General features: G+C 40.5%; 1 protein-coding gene across 1 annotated transcript in view; it reads left to right on the top strand.

Moving 5' to 3' along the window:
• Positions 1-514: 514 nt before the first annotated feature.
• The window catches only part of UPF1 (UPF1 RNA helicase and ATPase), a 34,836-nt gene continuing 16,236 nt past the window's right edge, over positions 515-19,114 (top strand). The window contains exons 1-17 of the mRNA XM_025167995.2: positions 515-1,175; positions 8,258-8,400; positions 9,396-9,485; positions 10,736-10,903; positions 11,050-11,230; positions 11,824-11,985; positions 13,656-13,740; positions 13,869-13,967; positions 14,389-14,497; positions 14,603-14,762; positions 14,865-14,983; positions 15,482-15,646; positions 16,190-16,304; positions 16,598-16,741; positions 17,408-17,621; positions 17,863-17,980; positions 18,685-18,841. Coding sequence (XP_025023763.2) covers positions 906-1,175; positions 8,258-8,400; positions 9,396-9,485; positions 10,736-10,903; positions 11,050-11,230; positions 11,824-11,985; positions 13,656-13,740; positions 13,869-13,967; positions 14,389-14,497; positions 14,603-14,762; positions 14,865-14,983; positions 15,482-15,646; positions 16,190-16,304; positions 16,598-16,741; positions 17,408-17,621; positions 17,863-17,980; positions 18,685-18,841 — 2,499 coding nt within the window. The 5' untranslated portion in view covers positions 515-905. The remainder of the gene's footprint in view (positions 1,176-8,257; positions 8,401-9,395; positions 9,486-10,735; positions 10,904-11,049; positions 11,231-11,823; positions 11,986-13,655; positions 13,741-13,868; positions 13,968-14,388; positions 14,498-14,602; positions 14,763-14,864; positions 14,984-15,481; positions 15,647-16,189; positions 16,305-16,597; positions 16,742-17,407; positions 17,622-17,862; positions 17,981-18,684; positions 18,842-19,114) is intronic.

Here is a 19,114-nt window from a genome sequence, read left to right on the forward strand (position 1 = left end):
GTTGATGTATCGGTCGTCAACTTCTCGGCTTTAGTTTAACGTGGCGACAAAGCCAAAACTAGTTATGTTTATTCGAAGGAAAAGCGTCTCAGATTCCAAACCGCTCGGCACGTCGGCCTTTTGCAGCCGAGAAATAGCTCAGAGACAATATTTTTTCGCCTGAGGAAGCGGAGACAAAATAGGCGGGGCGGAGTTGATTGGCTTTTCGGGAGGGTGTCCCACCCCCTTCTCTCATACGCGCGCTTCTTAGGGACCCCGCGTCCCGATTGGCTAGTCAAGTGCTCGTTCTCCCGCCTTTCTCCCCTTTCCGCGTGGATCGATTCTCTACCTTCACCCCGCTTTTCCTCGACTCTCGAGCTCTATTCTGATTGGCCTTCCGACACTCCGCCTCCTTTAGAGTGACGGTTTGATTGGAGAACCGACGTGTGCGTCAACGGGCTGGGGTGGAGCTATAAAGAGCGTGTCTCTCCCTCCCCCCTCGTCCCGCTACTTCTACCTGCGCGGCTCCCACCTCTCAAGCCTCCTGTTCCTGCCGCGCTCGACGGCCTTCTCAGACAGTTGAGTTAGCGCAGGCGCAGAGCTCGAGACGCGTGCGCACTAAGGGGCTATTCTTTTCCCTTCCCTGATCTCGGCTCGCGCCTCTCGGGCGTACGGTCAGCCGCCTGCTCATTGGCTGGTCCGTTGTTAGAGCGTCTGGCCCGGTCGACGGTTGAGGCCTAAAGTTCTGCGCAGGCGCAGAACGCGACTAAGGTAACAAGGCTCGCACTCGCTCTGACGGGCCTTAAGAAAAAGAAGGAAACCCGCCCGCTCGCTGTTGCCAACGCCGTCGCCACCTCCTCCTCCGTGAGGGGAAAAGAGAAAGAAGCCCGGAAAGACCTGGAACAGCTGCCGCCGCCGCCGCCATCATGAGCGTGGAAGCATACGGGCCCAGTTCGCAGACGTTGACTTTCCTCGACACGGAGGAGGCCGAGCTGTTAGGCGCTGACACGCAAGGTTCCGAGTTCGAGTTCACCGACTTCACCTTGCCCAGCCAGACCCAGACGCCGCCCGGGGGAGGCTCCGGCAGCGGAGGAGGCGCCGCCGCGCCGGGCACCCCAGGTCTCCCGGGGGGTGGCGTAGGAGCGGGCGCGGGGGGGGCGCCTTCCGTCGTCGCGCCAGGGCAGCTGGACGCCCAGGTGAGGCCCGCGAAGAGGGGAGGGTGGAACTGCGAGGCGGGACGGTCTGTGAGTTCAAAGACGGCGGGAGGGGGAGGCGAACTTTGAGGCCACGTCTTGTACGTGTGGCACTTGGCGCGGGGTCGGGGCAGGGGATGGAAGGGCTACTTGCGGCTCCCGAGTGGGGGAGGCGAAGAGGCCGAGGGCTTTTGTAAGCAAATGCGCGACCGTCTGTGGGGTTTGTTTCTGGGAATGTTTAAAAATCGCCCCGGGAAGCCATACAAAGCCTAGTGGGAAACCCTGTAACCCTAGGCTTACCCTTATTGGCATGAATACTCGAGGGGTCTATTTCTATACGTGCAGGTTTTGTTGGCTTTTTCTGGAAAGGAGACAGATGGGACACTGATGAAGCATCCACACATTTATCTGCAGGCAATACACATTGTAGAAATATCGCTATTGTATAATGTCTATACAGGGTATGATTATATAATGAATTATGATTTTCAAATATGTGTGTGTTTGTGTGTTACCAGATGTGAGTATTTACATGTTTCATTGGGGTAACTGTTAGTTACTTCAACAAAAGGGAAGGGCCCAGTGGTACCTTGAACAATACTGTTTGCTATGGCAGGGGTTTTCAAACGTTTTCAGGCCATGGAAGCTGTTAATTAAAAAAAATACACTCTGGAACTCCTCAAGAGGTAAAGCTCTAGTAATAGCCTGAACACAGCCAATTTTCTATCTTGAATAGTGCGATGGATGTTGGAATTATAATGGCTTTTCAGTGAGTCTTAATGGCAGCTAACTTTGATTTGAAGCTGATGTGTAAGTCATTCATCCTCAAGGTGGTATTGTATGCACCTGTTTCACAGAAGACTGAATTGAACTCAGTGGGGCATTGAATATTCATAGTGGTGTTCTTCAAGAAAGTAATTTGGAAATTCCCAGTTTCTGTGGGCTTCCTTGCATGGCCTTTTTAAGAGTAGTTCTTACTTATAGAGGTAACTACTTGAATCATCTATGAGAGCAGAATGTGTGGCTCTATGTGTTAAGCTCTTTAAGCTTTTAGTGTTTAAAGCAGTAGAAACAGAACTGGGGATTGTATATGTGTCTCTGGAAAATAGAAGAAGAATGAATAGTGGATAAAAGATATATCTTGTGATTAACGCAGTATTTTATTTGTTGGGAAAATAGGTGGGAATAAAAGGTATGTTTGCCACCTTGGGTTGACCAAATTTTTAAAAAGGGATAAATATATAATAATAATTTTAGACAAGAGAACTTGTATGCACAGAAGCACTTCCTAGATTAAGGGGAGATTTATCCCTCAATTAAGGATAAGGTTTTCTATCATAGCAGGTATTTATTGTGGCTAGAGTAGCAATAGACAGTACTTTAACTTCTGAGTAATTGGGTGAGACCTAAACTGGGGGGCAAGGTGTGTACATGTATAATTAACATCTTTCCCAAGGAAGTGCCACCCTGTTAAAAGAGATGATTCCTAGTCTGCACTTGGTATTTGTTCTGCTTAATCTTCCATCTGTTAGGCCAAGTTTCCTCTAATGTGAGTCTTTAGGTGATTTAATCATCTTGCTCTGGACAAGTCATTTGAAGTTTTGTAAATATATCTGTAAGGATAGAATTCTTTTAGTACAGATGTGGGTTTTCAGGGTATGCCATAAGTTTGTGGTGCCTTTCTAAGAATTTTCTGTTCTGTAATTTAACTGGTGTAATGGAAGGCATTACCTCTTTTTCTTCACCATGAAAATTAGAAAGAACTTCTGGCTTTACAGTAGGAAAATAGTGTTTGGATGGGTATTTGATAATTTCTGAATGTTTGTTTGTATACTTTGTAGCTCTCAGGATGATATATAATGGGCATGGGTAAATTTAGTATAAAATAAAAAGTCAGTGACATAATACATTTAAAAGCTCTATAACTTGGATAAATCATGGTAAGATTAAAAAGAAAAAAAGAAATATGGTGCACATATACTTTATTCCCAAATAGAAATGAAGTAGGAATGATATCCAAAACATAGTATGCCTGCTTAATTCCCCAGAAGAAGGCTTTCCTTGAAATGTGTTGGAGAGTTTAGAGTCAAGAATATGTGCACCACATTCCTTTCTTTTAGTGTTGAAAATTAACCCATCATAAACTTAAAATAGTTCTATCCTGTTTGTGAAAAACCTGTTGCTGTATTAATAATAAAGGGTCTTCAGTTTTTGAAATTGAAATTGGCAATCTGGAAAAGGCTCCAGTGATGAAAGATGTATTTTTAAAGTGTTAACAACACAAGACATTGGGTGGTTGTACTGTGTTTCCTGTTAAAAGGAAAATCACATTTTAAGTCTTCATTAAATAGTTTTCTTGGCAGCTGTACAGAAGTGGCTGGTCATTGCCTTCTTCCAGGATGTTTGTTTTACTTCCAGGCTTGCCTAGAGGCCTGAGAGTTCCTGCAGGTGCCCCCATGCGATGCTGACCAGGCCTGACCCTGCTTAGTTTCTGTGTTGCCTCCTGCCAAGACAAGAATGTTAGCTTTGTGAATTGGATGAAGGTATATAGCCAGAAAAGCTTACATTTATGGCTTCTAGTGTTGATCTGAACAAGTTATCCATCCCCGTCTTAAAATCTGTAGCTAATCAAAGAATAGCTGAATATGGAAATAAGGAGATCCCCCTGCCTGGGCTGTCAGAACTTTTCAGTGGAATTCTTTGTAATTCTTTGTTCTCGTTTAAGCAATTTTTCAGTCATTCATTCTGGGAAAGATTTTCTCAAAGATCCTTTTGAAAAAAAGACTCCAGTGAAGAATGAAAATTCGGTTATTTCTGCTTTTGGAAGCCTTCAGTCATTCTTTACTAGTATTTTTCAATATGAGCATCCCAGAGTAATCTAGGAATGGTTGAGCTATAAATGCTGTGAAATAAATGCTTTTTTTTTTAAATTACAACCTGGTCACATTAGGGTGATAAACATATATTGGTATTTGATTTATCCAGTAACAGCTGAGTCCATCTGTGTAATTCAAAAAGATAGTTATAGCTTCTGCTATTTTATGTGTTACATCTCTATAACAGATAATGCTTCTATGTCTCCTCAGCCTTAACATGGAAAGAATTAAGCATGTTGTTACATTTGTTAGCTCAGAAAAAAATGTGAATGGAAAACCCAGCAAGAAAAACTTCTGCACACAACTTACTGTTCAACATGATTTTGTCCACTCTCTTTTGATCTTCTCCAGAATTTTCCACTACCACTTCAGTGGCTTCTTTATACTGAAAGCTTAATATTCGTGGTTATGGGCAGGTTGGTACAGGTCACTTCAGATGCAGAGGCTTGAGGGGATGATAAACTAGCCATGTACTAAGGCATCTCAGAGGATATTATCCTTTAAAAAACAGATGAAAATAATATCTTTACACAAAGATATTTTCCTGTGTATGTCTTATTTTAAACTGGAAATAAGCATGTTAGCCTGAATTGCATATAACTTTAAGATGCAGTATTATACGTATAAACAGGAAGTTTCCCTCAGAAAGAGCTGAGTTTAAGAACACTGCTTTCTACTCCCCCTTGCCTAACATAGCAGGGAGGGAAAAATAACTTGGTTTTCAAGTTAGCAGATTCTTTGTTTGGACTTTACATGGGATTAGTAATTCTGCTTTAAAGATAATTATGACTCAGGGGGATTAGGAGGGAACAGATTAGAGGGGAAAGTTGGCAGTTTTTATAGCCCACTGTTCTTCATTGCTCATAGAGAAAATAGGCAATCTGTGATACTGAATCTCTTTTTTGTGGCCTGAAGAGCCCAATCCAACATAGACTAGTCTACTATTTTGAGGTGAGAATCAGGCAAAAAACTAATATGAATCTTAAAATAGGCTTAATTATAGACCCAAAAAATGAAAGTTCCAGAACACCCTGTCCACCATGATATTTTTTAGTATATCAAAAATGTTAAGCGCAGTCTGTGATCACCAAAAAGTATTCATCAACTCTATACAGCAACATACTGGGAATCTACTCACCAAAGACTAGGTTTTAGATTATTTTCCTATTTGTATGGAAGGGAAAGAGGGAAATGTGTGAGCCCATATTTTGAGCAGCCTCCTTCTTGCTCATGTGTGTAATTATAATTTACTTATGTAAATTACATATGTAAATTATAGTTTACATATGCTTGCATTTGTATTCCTCAAAATGGATTTGTCAAACTGCCGTGTCTCATCTTCTGACTAAAAGAAGATTGGATGGGCTTAAAACATAATTTTGAAGTTAAGAATTACCTAGTAAGCTAGTAAAATATCACCTGTTAAAGATGAGGGACCGCCTGTCCCCAGTTACATCTGCCTGCCCTATCAGGTCTGGCAGAGAAGGCATGCTGGGGGTCCTATCTGCCAGAGAATTACATTTGGCAGGTCCCAGGAGGCGGGCCTTCTTTGCCGTGGTGCCCACCTTGTGGAATCTTCTCCCTCCAGAAGTGAAATTAGCTCCATTCCTCTTAGCATTCTTCAAGTCCCTCAAGACCTGGCTGTGTGATCAGGCCTGGGGCTCCCAGGGGACCAGGGAGATTTTGCAATGGCCCTTATTAATTTTATCCCCTCCTGTTTTGTGTGCTTTTATAGTTTTTTATTTGTAATTGTTTTTATGTATCTATTTTTTCAATTGTTGTACGCTGCCCAGAGTCACTTTGTGTGAGATGGGCGGCTATACAAACATGATAAATAAATAAATATATTGTACAATATTTGAATTTTGGTTTGAGCCTGCAGACTTGTAGCTATTGCATCTGCTAGAAATTGAGAGATGCCATCTTGAATCTCTCCTAGATCATCCATTGTTTCCATATATGTGATTATGTGTGTTTATATGTTATGACTGCTTGAGTTTTGTGGTGCTTTCTCTTCTCAGATTTGCCTGCTCATGAAGCAATGCTCTATAAATAGTTTTGTGGACTCCTTGGTGTTCTCTGAGCATGGTTGTTTTCTTGCAGACATTTCATTACCTGACTAGGTAACATCTTCAGTGCTAGAAAGGAGTGGAGTTTGCTCTCTGTTTATATACAGTAGCTTGCCTTCTCAGTGTTGGTGGGGTGTTGTTTTCTGCTTGGTGGTTCCTTGATTAGGCTGTTGTTTACTACTTGATTGTTTGAGTTGGTAGTTCCTTGATTGAGGTGTTGTTTACTCCTTGAATGTTTGTTTGTTAATCCTGGTGTTAATCCCTACTTATCTGGGTGTTGATTACTGGCTAGGAGGTGTTGAATTTTTCCCAGGTAAACATGTGTTAAGTTGCAGCATTAACCTTTGGGAACTACTATTCTCTGATTCTATTGTAGTTTTATGCATAGTGACACATATATTTTTCACGTAACTTAGTTAAAGTAGACTTCTGAAAAACACTGATTAAACTTTGAAACTGCCAGACCTACATTAATATATTTGTATTTGGCAGCCATTTATTATTACTGATTTTCTTAACACTTATTTTCCTGTATTAGGAGAGCTTTGAAAAAACATAACTGTAAAATTTTCCTTGCCACAATGTTGTCTTCTGCATTCTGCCTTGTCCATGATGTTTCTTGAGAAGGTATCAGTGAAGTTTAATGGGGAGTGGACTTGTGTTGTATATGTAATAAGTGACATTTAACATGTAACATAAGATGACATGTGGTCTGAGACGTTCATGTAATTTGGTACTGCTGCTGCCCTGATTCTTGAAATGGTACTATGCAGCACTAAAGGTTTTCTGGCTTCTTATTTTGAAGAGTAAGACTGTTAAGGAGTATCTGTAGATTTGATCCTGCACACTTGACACTTTTTTTTTTAATTTAATGTCATTTATATTTTGGGTTTCCACCAAAGAAAAATACTTAGTGTGACTTCATCTGATTGGCATTTCCAAACAAGATTAATAACCATCACTTTTTAAAATTAATAATGCTTATGTAGCCTGTGTGGCATTTAGGGATATTCTAACAAATAAAGATACTATCACTTGTTTAATTTCTTAAATTACAATTAAATAAATATGGAGAGCATGCTGGCATCAAGGATGGCATATGTGGGCATCAACATTGTCTCCCCCTCCCACCACCTCCTGGGTGTTTTTTTAATTTATAACAGTTATGAGGTTCTTCCTTTTGTAATTAGTGATAGCTATTTATTTGATTTCTAAGACCACCCACTCACTGAATCAGAGTAGCTTATAAGGGTTAAAAGCAGCAGAAATCAAATCTCTTATTTAAGAATAGATGAAGCATCTGTAGCAGCCACTTACTTTGAGAGCAACTGAAGGAAATCATTATCCTACAAGGCAAGACCTGAGAAATGAGGAATTTTAGAGTTCCTAAATCAGGGGCCTTTCCCCAAGTGTTACTCTTCACACACAGGGTCTGGGGGTTGGTTTAAAGAATTTGGGAAGAGTAACATTGCTTGTCCTTTAGCCATTGCTTGAGTTCTGTTAAATCTGATTTATTAGACAAAATGTTGTTTAAACAATTGTGGATGTCTCTGTGCTTATTTAGCAAGCAAAAAATGTTCCAGTCTATAAAATGTATGGGCTGGTTTCAAAATTTTCAGTGATTCTATATCAGTGTTTAGGAAACCTGTGAATTGGCGTTTTCTAGATAGCTTTATGACTGGAGTAGATCAAAACAATAGAAGTAAAGGAAGGATCCTGGTGCAGTCTCTTCCAGTGATTTTAGAGGAGGATAGATGTTTGAAGAGTCTCTTTTTCCTTTAGTGTCCTTTAGTGACATAGCTCTTAAAGTATGATGTGAATAATTTAAGAGAAGGTATGATTTGAGGAGGGGATACAACAAGGAAAGGGGTAGTAATCAGAACCAAACCTTACTACAGAAAAGTTGTTTTTCCTACTTGTTGCTGTTTAGAAAATTGGGAAGGATTATTACTTAAAAGGCCATTACAGTGTTTATTGAGCATGATAATGATGAATTCAAGATTTTGTGTGTGTGCTTATAAATTGGCACTGGTATATGGTGTATACTAAAAAAAACCCTTGAGTTTTATGTCTTACTAAGTCTTTTGTCTTTTGTTTTTGTAAATTAAAGTTGCATGTGTGATTTTTTTTTTAACTTCAGGTAAATGGACCAGATGGCATCCTCCAGAATGGGGCAGTGGATGATAATGTGCCTAAAACCAGCCAACTTCTTGCAGAGCTCAATTTTGAAGAAGATGAAGAAGACACTTACTACACCAAGGACCTTCCTGTGCATGCCTGCAGGTAAGATAGTGGGGTCTGGCGTTGTCAGAGCAGGGCATCAGTTTAAGGCACAGGGGAGGTTTTCTCCCTATGGCCAGTGAGTGATTTCCATGTTAGTTTTTCACACCATTTTGCCACTGGAACCTGGAACCAATATCTAGCACCTCACTCCTTAGGCTTCTTGGGTTTATTTATGCTGGGATTGAGAACATGATTTCTGTCAGTCTATTAAAGGTTTTAGTTTGGTTCCTGCTAGATTACATTATAATTAATGATCCTGTTTGAGGTCCAATCCTTCACATTTATCAGGTGGAATTGCTGTTGCCTTTTCTTGGACTGAAATGCTCTTCTGCCATGTTGTATGTAGTTTTATATCTGACCCTTTAAGGTTCCTTCCCCCCTCCCTTAGTGCACCAAATCATTTTGTGGCATGTTGCTTCTGGCTCTTTAAGAACATTGCATTTATGCTTATTGCTTTTCTGAAGTTTGGGGGTTTGAACTGCGTTTAGGAAATTATTGCTTCAGTATTAGAAGTGATCCTACATCTTCCTTTGTTAATCTTCCTTTTGTAAATAGCTGTGTATATAATAATTGTTTGCAAATCATCAGGCAACAAAGTGGGTAATAAGTGCAAGGGAATTGGAGGAAGATTAAATTGCTGTGTTTATGCCATATTCTGCAGTGCTTTTGGGATCTTTAGATATCACAAGTGGATAGGTGGTATTCTCTGGCAATGCATTCTGGTTCTTTGAACATACCCTTTATATTCAATGTGATGATGTTTGACATTGATCACAGGAGGCTATATTGCCACAAAGGGCATGTAATGTTGCGGTAATATGAAGTCAACAAGAATACTAATGCCTCCACCAGCTCTCAGCAGCACAGACCAAATAAGAAGTAGTGACATAGTAGTTCTTGGAGTTCCCTACTGAATCAATTTGTATTGGAGAGTGCTTTCCTCTCCGTTGAAGTAAAATTGATTTATAGCAATGGTCTCTCTATGTTTTCCTTAGCTATTGTGGCATCCACGACCCAGCTTGCGTGGTCTATTGTAACACCAGCAAGAAGTGGTTCTGCAATGGACGTGGGAATACATCTGGCAGGTAAGGTGAATATGAAGGTAAACATTCATACTCACAAAGAGAACATAATTCACTTCTGTTAAACATATGAACATAGAAAACTTTCAGGTGTTAATTCAGATAATAGGTCTGTTTTCACTGTTAGCAGCTATCCAAGATCTTGGGGGAGAACTTGTGCTAACTGAGCCTGGTCCATGCTGGGTGTACAATATTTGTACTCTATTGTTGAATTATGGGTCTTCCCAGTTTCTGCAAAAATTCAGTCTTACTTGAAAGTGCTTTCTACAGAATGGCTTAAACCCTACCAACATTTTTGTAGGGCACTTCTTAGAGCTAAGTCCTCATAAGGTGTTTCCTGTTACGTACACAAGAGTTTCAGTATTCCATAAAATAAAATCCCATAACATATTATGAATACAATATAGGAAAATACAAAAATAGCAGTAAGTATCAGTAATAAAGAGCATATGACTTAAGACACTATCATGAAACAGGTTAAAATTAGCAACATATCAGACTATTAATGTATCATGTAGTAGTCAAGAAACAATAAAACAAAACAAATAAGTTTTTATTGTTGTTGAAAGCTTGCAGTGATGGGGACATACCAATTTGTATTAGAACATGGGAACATACTGAAAAGCTCTTTCTTTGTTACTGTTAGATTGCTGGCACTGGCACTCTTTATCAGTGGTGCCTTTGCAGGGTTCTTAAAGAGCAAGCCTATTGATACAGATGTAGGTGGCCTAAGTAAGCTGGGTCCAGGCAGTTTATGGTTCTAAAGGTCAAAAACTGTACTTTGAACTGGGCTTGAAGATGCATCAGCAACCAGTACAATTGATACTATATTAGGGTCACATTGTTTAGCTGCTATTTTTCCATGAACAGCTGAGTTAATTGCATTATGCAGTAGCTCACTCTTCCAAACTGTCTTCAAAAGCATTTGCAAGTAGATTCTATTAAAGTAATCTAACTTGGATGATGCTAGTGCATAAGCACCCAAGGACAAGCGTATCTCTGGAAGGTTTCAGTTGCCATATCTATATAAATTCCCTGATATATTTTGCTAGTCATGACCCTCCAGGAAGACCTTTAAATTGTTCCTTTTGTAAGCCAGAATGAATGGTTTAACTAACCCCACTACTTCCTCCTTACCTGAATTAAGCTTCATTTTTTTGTTTTTCCAATATAAATAAGGACTTTTCTGTTTGCATTCCAAATAAAACTGTTTTGTTTTGCAATCTAACATGTATTTTTCTGTCCTTTGTCAGCCACATTGTGAACCATCTTGTGAGAGCCAAGTGTAAAGAAGTGACTCTTCATAAGGATGGTCCTCTGGGTGAGACTGTCTTGGAGTGTTACAATTGTGGCTGTCGTAATGTGTTTCTTCTTGGTTTCATCCCAGCCAAGGCTGACTCTGTGGTCGTTTTGTTATGCAGGTGAGAGGATCTTTTGTTTCTAGAAATGTCTTATTTGAACTTGATACAAGAAACCCTAAGTGTATATTTTAATGTAGTCTTTTTAGTAAGTTATACTTTCTTTTTTTGCTTGTCTAATATATTTCTCCCATATCCTGGTTGCGCAGGCAGCCTTGTGCCAGCCAGAGCAGCTTAAAGGACATCAATTGGGACAGCTCACAGTGGCAGCCTTTGATTCAGGATCGCTGCTTCCTTTCCTGGCTGGTCAAAATTCCTTCAGAACAGGAGCAACTGAGGGCACGGCAGATCACAGCTCAGCAAATTAACAAGCTAGAAGAACTCTGGAAGGTGTGTTTGAGAGGTTCAGGCTGTTAGAGGAGAGAAAAAGGAAGCTAGAAGAAGTCACCCAAGTCATAAGCAGATATGTGTGTCTATTTATATAGTACTGGGCTCAGAATTCAGCTTCCTGACTATCCCTGGTTTCTAAATCAGATTTCTAGGCCTTGTGGCTGTGAAGATGCTGTTGAAATTCTGAATGCTGAAACCAGCAGGGTGATTGAATAAGAGGTCCATGTGTAGGGGGTTTGAAGCTTTGTCTAGATTCATGCCTTCACCTTGATCAGCAAAAGGTGAATTCTGCAAATTGAGGAGATTTGTACAACCTGCACAACTCATACCCTTTGACATAGTATATAATTAGAATTTCTGGGTGCTTTCAATTATAGGCAGATGGGACCTGTTACTATTTGCAACATCCTTACAGTTTGTAATTTAAATAGGCAAGCTTTGCTGAATCACATCTGTATTTCCTAAAGTGCATGATAATCAAGACACTCCTAGTATTTAGTTCCCTCATTTTGATAGGCTTTCGGTAAAAACAGCAGGAGAAGTAGGGGTCTACATAGTGCAACAGTTTAGTGTCCTGTTCTCTGCGGTTGCAGGAGAACCCATCTGCCACTTTGGAGGACCTGGAAAAGCCTGGCGTTGATGAAGAGCCACAGCATGTCCTCCTTAGATACGAGGATGCTTATCAATACCAAAACATCTTTGGTCCTCTGGTCAAGCTTGAAGCAGACTATGACAAGAAATTGAAGGAATCTCAGGTAAAGTGCATGAAAGGAGGAGGCAGCCACCTGAAACAGTTTGGATTGATGATACTGAATGGCATGATTAGTGGGGGGTTTTGAGTGAGGGTAAGTCTTCTGAAAGACTATATGAATCATGAGTTTGGAAGGTGTTTGAAACATAGATGATATAAATATTTTGAAGTATTTTTTCCCCACTTCCACCCAATAGTGGAAGCCTCACAGTTTCTCTTCTGGAAGCTGCACTGGCTTTCTACTTTGAACTGTATCCATCGTTCCATTGCTCATTCTTGAGTCCTGGGGTTAGTGTTGGTTCTGGGTACAGTGGTACCTCGGTTCACGAACTTAATTCGTTCCACGACTCTGGTCGCGAACCGAATTGGTCGCGAACCGAATCAAATTTCCCCATAAGGTTCAATGTAAATACGGTTAATCCGTTCTGAGCCATATGTATTTTTTTTTTAAACCACAAAAATATGAAACAAAATACAGGACAGGACAGTATGAAGGGAGAGAACACTAACCTTTCTTGAGGCAACTTCAGGCGTGGAGGACAGGAAGGCGGGTGGGGAAGCGGTTATTGTTTGGAGGGAGAGTCCCCCTCGCCTACAGGAAGCCACGACCACGTGTCACAGCAGGGAAAATGGCTACGGGTCGTGTTCGTCACCCGATGCGGAGTTCGTGAACGGAAGCAAAATTTTGCGAACGGTGCTGTTCGTGAACAGAAGCGTTCGTGAACCGAGGTATTACTGTACTTATTACTACACTTCTCTGAGATAACGTTTAAGCATAAGGCTTGTAGGTTAAGGATGTTTCTTTATAGAGGGAAATGTCAACTTCTCTAATACTCTATTCCCAAGCACAGGTTTTGCAAAATAGCGCATTGTTTACAACCCTGTGTGCTTGCACTGTGCATTGTAACTGGTTGCACGTTCAATTCAGCATCACAAATATATTTCATCTCTATGGTAGCTTCAGTGTTACATCTACGAATTGTTTTTGTTACAGCTGAGCTGCTCATGTTACTATAAAGATAAGTGCTTAGATAAGTGCTTTATTAGACAAGTGCTTTATTAATGTGATGGATAAATGTGATTAATAAGTAAGTGCTGCAAGTTGGGAAAGAGTTGATCTGCATTCCTTGAAGAAAAAAATATATTCTTCCTAATTATTTAATTTGTATTCTGTCCTATCTTAAAGTTTCTGGGTAAAGACAGAGTCATCTGCTATATGCACGTATTGTTCTTCAGTAGAAGGCAACAGGCATTGCAGAAAACATAATCTGGCACAAAAGCCAGCTATTAATAGATCAGAAGTGGGCAACCTAGTAGTTCTAAGGCTACATATGGATTGTGTCCTAATTTCAAAAGACATCTACAAATAATCAACTGGGAAGACAACATCTAGGTGGTGAATAGGAAAAGTTCAGTTCTTCTTCCAGGAATGAGAAGCAACTCTGCTGAATTTTAGTTTGATTAGTCCCCTTAATATTGGTGTTACTAATGCATTTGAATCTTCTAGCAAGCACTAAATCGTTCATATCTCTAAAATGTCATCAAAGAAGATTATAAATCTGTTATATAATGATTCACTCAGTAGTGCTGGGATAAAATAGGAGATAAAAGGCCAGATCAGCTTTGATTCTAGCTAGCCTGCATATAAAATAAGAATATCTTTCTTTATTTTAGACTCAAGACAACATTACTGTGAGATGGGATCTTGGTTTGAACAAGAAAAGGATTGCCTACTTCACCTTGCCAAAGACAGATTCAGGTCAGGCTGGAATTAGCAATATTAATGAGTTTAAAAAGTGACTATGGCTAATAAAGAATCAGTGGACAGATGATAACTATATACAGTATTATCTTTAAAAAATATTAAGTTATTTACTGTCTCCTCAGATATGCGTTTGATGCAGGGAGATGAGATCTGCCTGAGATACAAAGGGGACTTGGCCCCGCTCTGGAAAGGAATCGGCCATGTTATTAAAGTTCCTGATAGTATCCTTTTTAATTTCACAAGAATGAGGAAGGTGCAGAATGAGGATGTACTGGCTGGCAAATGGGTTTACTGACAGCTTCAGATCTTTGAAGCAGAATTATGAATGAGAAGTGTCTTTTTTTCCTGTGCTGTCTTAGAACTCTTATTGGTCATACAGAAAATTAAAGATGCTTAAAATAACATCTCTGTTTTGCCTCTATTAATATCCAGTCAACTTACTCATAATTCTCTGGCTGGTTATCTTTCCAGGTCATTAACAGGGCTAGTATATTCTAGCAGTATACACTGCTGTGAACCTTCATTGTTATTTTTGTTCTATAAAGTTATGTGTCAATATGGGTGCAGCAGTGGGAGACACACAGTGCCTTAGAAGATGAAACTAACTGTTCAGAAAAATTGTTGCTTAACAAGCTTTTGCAGATTATGGTGATGAAATTGCAATTGAGCTGAGAAGTAGTGTTGGTGCCCCTGTGGAAGTGACTCACAACTTCCAAGTGGATTTTGTATGGAAATCAACATCCTTTGATAGGTTGGTGTAGTTTTATTTAGGGGGCAGCTCTTGATTTTTCTTTTCTTTTTGTTTTTGTTTTGGTGAGAAAGTGCCAGGGTTTACACTTGTGCCTCTCTTTTTCAGAATGCAGAGTGCCCTAAAAACATTTGCTGTGGATGAAACATCTGTTTCTGGCTACATCTATCACAAACTTCTGGGTCATGAGGTGGAAGATGTCATTATTAAATGTCAGTTGCCAAAGCGCTTCACAGCACAGGGACTTCCTGACCTCAACCATTCTCAGGTTTGTCCTGTTCCACTGCAAACACAGGAATTGGAATTAGAGTTACAGGTGTTGGTTTTATAACCTGTTTGACTTCACAGTCTTCTTTACTTTTATTGCCAGGTGTATGCAGTGAAGACTGTTTTGCAACGTCCCTTGAGTCTTATTCAGGGCCCCCCTGGCACAGGCAAGACTGTAACATCAGCCACAATTGTGTATCACCTGGCTAGACAAGGAAATGGGTAAGAGAGGAAAGGGTACGGTACCTCAAAACCCAGGGGGCCAAGTGGGGTGTTAAAAAAATTAAGATGGCAGCTACAACTCTATGATCAAAGCCCTGCTCTTTTGTCTGTGGATGTGGCGCTCATAAAAGAAGATGGGGCTTTGACCACGCAGTTGCAGCTGCCATCTTGACTCCCCAACACCCTTGTCAAAACTTGCTAAAAGTCTAAACACTTCTGTCCAAATTCTTAGCAACTGTTAAGAGATCAGAGATGGGCTAAAACTAGTTCCTTTTTTGACCAACCATAAATCTGTTATCTTTATTGACTATACTTGTGCTGTCCTTAATATCAGCACATTGATCTGTTTTTGTAATCCCTGTTAACCCTTTATTTGCACTAAAATTATAGTTTTGCCAGTGTAACCCTAAATCTAGTAAAAAGGAGGAGGTTTTGGTTGGACTGGAATTGTTTGCTCTCAGTTTTTCACCTAATCAGAGTTTCACACTCTTTTCAAAGGCCTGTACTGGTTTGTGCCCCAAGTAACATTGCTGTGGACCAGCTGACAGAAAAAATACATCAGACGGGGCTGAAAGTGGTGCGCCTGTGTGCAAAGAGCCGTGAGGCCATTGATTCACCTGTCTCTTTCTTAGCACTGCATAATCAGATCAGGAATATGGATAGGTAAGAAGTTACTAAAATGGCCTGCAATCTAGTATTTTTTATGGCATTCAGATGATCATAATTTTGTAGTTTTATTTATTTCTGTGTCACATTCATATAGCCCCCCATCTCACACAAAGTGACTCTGGGTGGCATACAACAATTAAATAAAACAGCAAATAGATAAAAAAACAATCATTATAAAAAGATAAAAAATAATTATTAAAATGAACATATCAAAAATTTGATTTTCCACAAACCTTAAGCTTTAGGCATATTTCATATTTTCCATAGCCTTAAGCTTTAGGTAGTTCTTTGCTCTAGAGTTGAGTTTATTATAGTAATGAACTTGTGGTATCTGCAGATTAACTTTTAGGCAGATGTTTAAATTTATTTTTTGTCTAATTCTGGCTTTTCTCCTGTTAAATGGTTAATCCCTCAGTTTTATTCTTGTTGCATTTGAATTGTGATACCTTAAAAGCAGGATATAACTTCATGAAACAAGGATGATATAACATTTCCTGCACTATAGCATTGTAAGTAATATGTATGTTTGTTTCTCAGCATGCCAGAGCTCCAGAAACTGCAGCAGCTGAAAGATGAGACTGGGGAGCTGTCATCCGCTGATGAAAAGCGCTACCGAGCACTTAAACGAACAGCTGAGCGGGAATTGCTAATGGTAAACATTTCCTTTTACTTAGACACTGTCCTTGTTTCTCACAGGGCTGGCGCCCTGTACTCAGGATTGCTCTGAAGCAGGCAGGTGAGCTGTGTCCTTGTTCACCTTCAGTGCTGCAAAAGGTAGGCCTGTCTCCGGACGCTCTTCAGTTAGAGTATTATACCCGGTGGGTACAGTATGCAATACAAGGAAGCCCTATCGCATAGCGTAGCATACAGAGTCAAGGGAGCCGTTGGTAGTAGAAGTACCATACTAATGACAATCCCGAAATTCTGCTGTTTCATCCCACTCAGAATGCAGATGTCATTTGCTGCACGTGCGTCGGAGCTGGCGATCCAAGACTTGCAAAAATGCAGTTTCGTTCCATTTTGATTGATGAAAGCACACAGGCCACTGAGCCAGAGTGCATGGTGCCAGTGGTTCTTGGGGCAAAACAGGTAGGCTGGGACTGCTTAAAAATGGAACTGCCAAGCGTGTAAGTGAAGCCAGCTCTTCTGCAGTTTTTGCTGCTTGAAGCAAGCAGGTTGGGTATGTGTGAGGTTTTCTAAAATGGTGGCCTACTTGAACTTTCAGGAGGAGGATTCGAATTGTTTGCAAATGGAGGTTTTAGATATGGAGCACATCGCACAACTACATCCACATGTGTGTTAAATTGTGTCATGTTTTAAAATTTCTGTCTGAAGTAAAATTTGGTGTGCTTGAGGGGGCTGAAAAGGGGAATCCATGATGAGGGAATTGATGAGGTCCGGAAAAAAGTGTGAAGCTGGACGTAGAGGAAGAAAACTATGAGTAGGGAATAAGGTTATGCTAGAAATCAGATGGTTGTGGAGAACAGCAACAAAGAGTTTTAAGTGGGGAGATCTGCTTAAACAGGGATAAGGAGGTGCCACCCACGCAATGGCTAAGGCAGAGTTATATCGAAGGTGGATAAAAAGAAACACTTCTGCCTTTCCAGTTCAGTGCTTGGAACATGGACCATTCAAAGCTGCTTTCAGTCACTGCCTTTTGGTTGTCACCTTCTGGTATTCAGTATCTTGGCTTTCTATAAATGGAAGGTGAACAGCAGAAGTGCACACGCATTTACCAGATCTCTGTTTTCCTAGTTGATCCTCGTGGGCGATCATTGTCAACTTGGCCCTGTCGTAATGTGCAAGAAGGCGGCTAAAGCAGGCCTGTCGCAGTCCCTCTTTGAGCGACTGGTGGTGCTGGGCATCCGGCCCATTCGCCTGCAAGTCCAATACCGCATGCACCCAGCCCTGAGTGCTTTTCCTTCCAACATCTTTTACGAAGGGTCACTCCAGAATGGTGTCACTGCAGGTAAAAGGTGTTTGGACGTGTGCGCATCGGGGATTTAGATTAAGGGAATTTAGGCGTCTTGGGTGGGCTGTAGTGTCAGAGAAGAGTCTCTGTCAGTTGCATTGACGCTGGGCTACAATAGATTATTGTGGGTGATGCTACTGAGGTGCTCTCTTTGAGATTGAAAACCTCCATTTTAATCAAATAAAATAGGATTCACTGAAGACTTTATACTGACGAATGAGTCACATCTTTCCTGCAGCAGACCGTGTGAAGAAGGGATTTGACTTCCAGTGGCCTCAGCCAGACAAGCCCATGTTTTTCTATGTGACCCAAGGGCAAGAAGAAATTGCAAGTTCTGGCACTTCTTATTTGAACAGGTAAAAGAAAAATCAACAGCAACCAAGACTTGAGAAAGACGGACAGGTTCAGTTATTTCTTGTTCACTTGATTGCTTGGGGAAAAGAGAGTGGGTGGTTTGTAGTTCTTGGTAGAGCAAGTGAGGCATCTCTCTTTTTAAAATTACAGAGTCAGTTTATCCAAAAATAAGACAGTGTAGTTAAATCAGCAAATGAGGATTAACAGTTTGGTAGCTCCAGCAGATCCAATTGCAGCTTTGTGCGTGAACTGATAACTCAGTTATGGTAGGCCCTCACTATCATATAAAGGAAGAAGCAGTGTAATTGGTCCCAGAATTTGGGTACTTTCTCAGATGTGCCTGCCTTAGGCTATCTTGTTTTGGTGGGTAACAACTGATCCTAATGGTGATCACAGTTTAATTCACTTATTTTCTCTTTGTTTGAATGAAGCTGTACTAAGGTATCAGCTGGGTCTGAAAGGCCCCACCTTATAAGCTATAATAGAATTAGAGTGGCATCAGGAACAAGAATTTTGCACATTTGTAGGCATGTTTTAGCCCAAATAACCAAGAAATGCACTGTTAGTGCTATTTTGTCCCTTCCTCATTTTAATATTTGGGAAAATGCTTTGAAAACCTGAATAAACACAAACTGCTTACGTGAGCTTAGGCAAGAAATTGAGTTCTCTCTCTTCTTCCCTCCCCTCCCCTCCCTTATCTTAACAGAACAGAGGCAGCCAATGTAGAGAAAATAACCACTAAGCTACTGAAGGCTGGTGCAAAGCCAGATCAGATTGGTATCATCACACCCTATGAGGGACAGCGTTCCTACTTGGTGCAATATATGCAGTTTAGTGGGTCTTTGCATACCAAGCTTTATCAGGTATGGCAATTATGGTTTTCTTTCCTGACTCCTTATATCCCCAAGATTGCAAAAAGCCAGCTGGTCTTTGCATTTGTTTCAAAGTATTTACACTGTGTTTACAAATATTTTTCTTGAAGTGGCGTAGTAAGGAACTTCAAAAAAACAAACCTGCTTATGAAGTTTAACTTCCACCCAGAAAAGATAACTATTTACCTGTGTAATTCTTATTTGCTTTGAAGAGAGGGTTGTGAAGATAACTTGTATTTCATCCAGTGAGACGGAACTTGTCCC

Source organism: Python bivittatus, unplaced genomic scaffold (assembly GCF_059951505.1).
Source record: "Python bivittatus isolate LINGU-HERP-01145 unplaced genomic scaffold, Pbiv_v1 ctg000580_np1212, whole genome shotgun sequence".
In the NCBI taxonomy this organism is placed as follows: Eukaryota; Metazoa; Chordata; class Lepidosauria; order Squamata; family Pythonidae; genus Python; species Python bivittatus.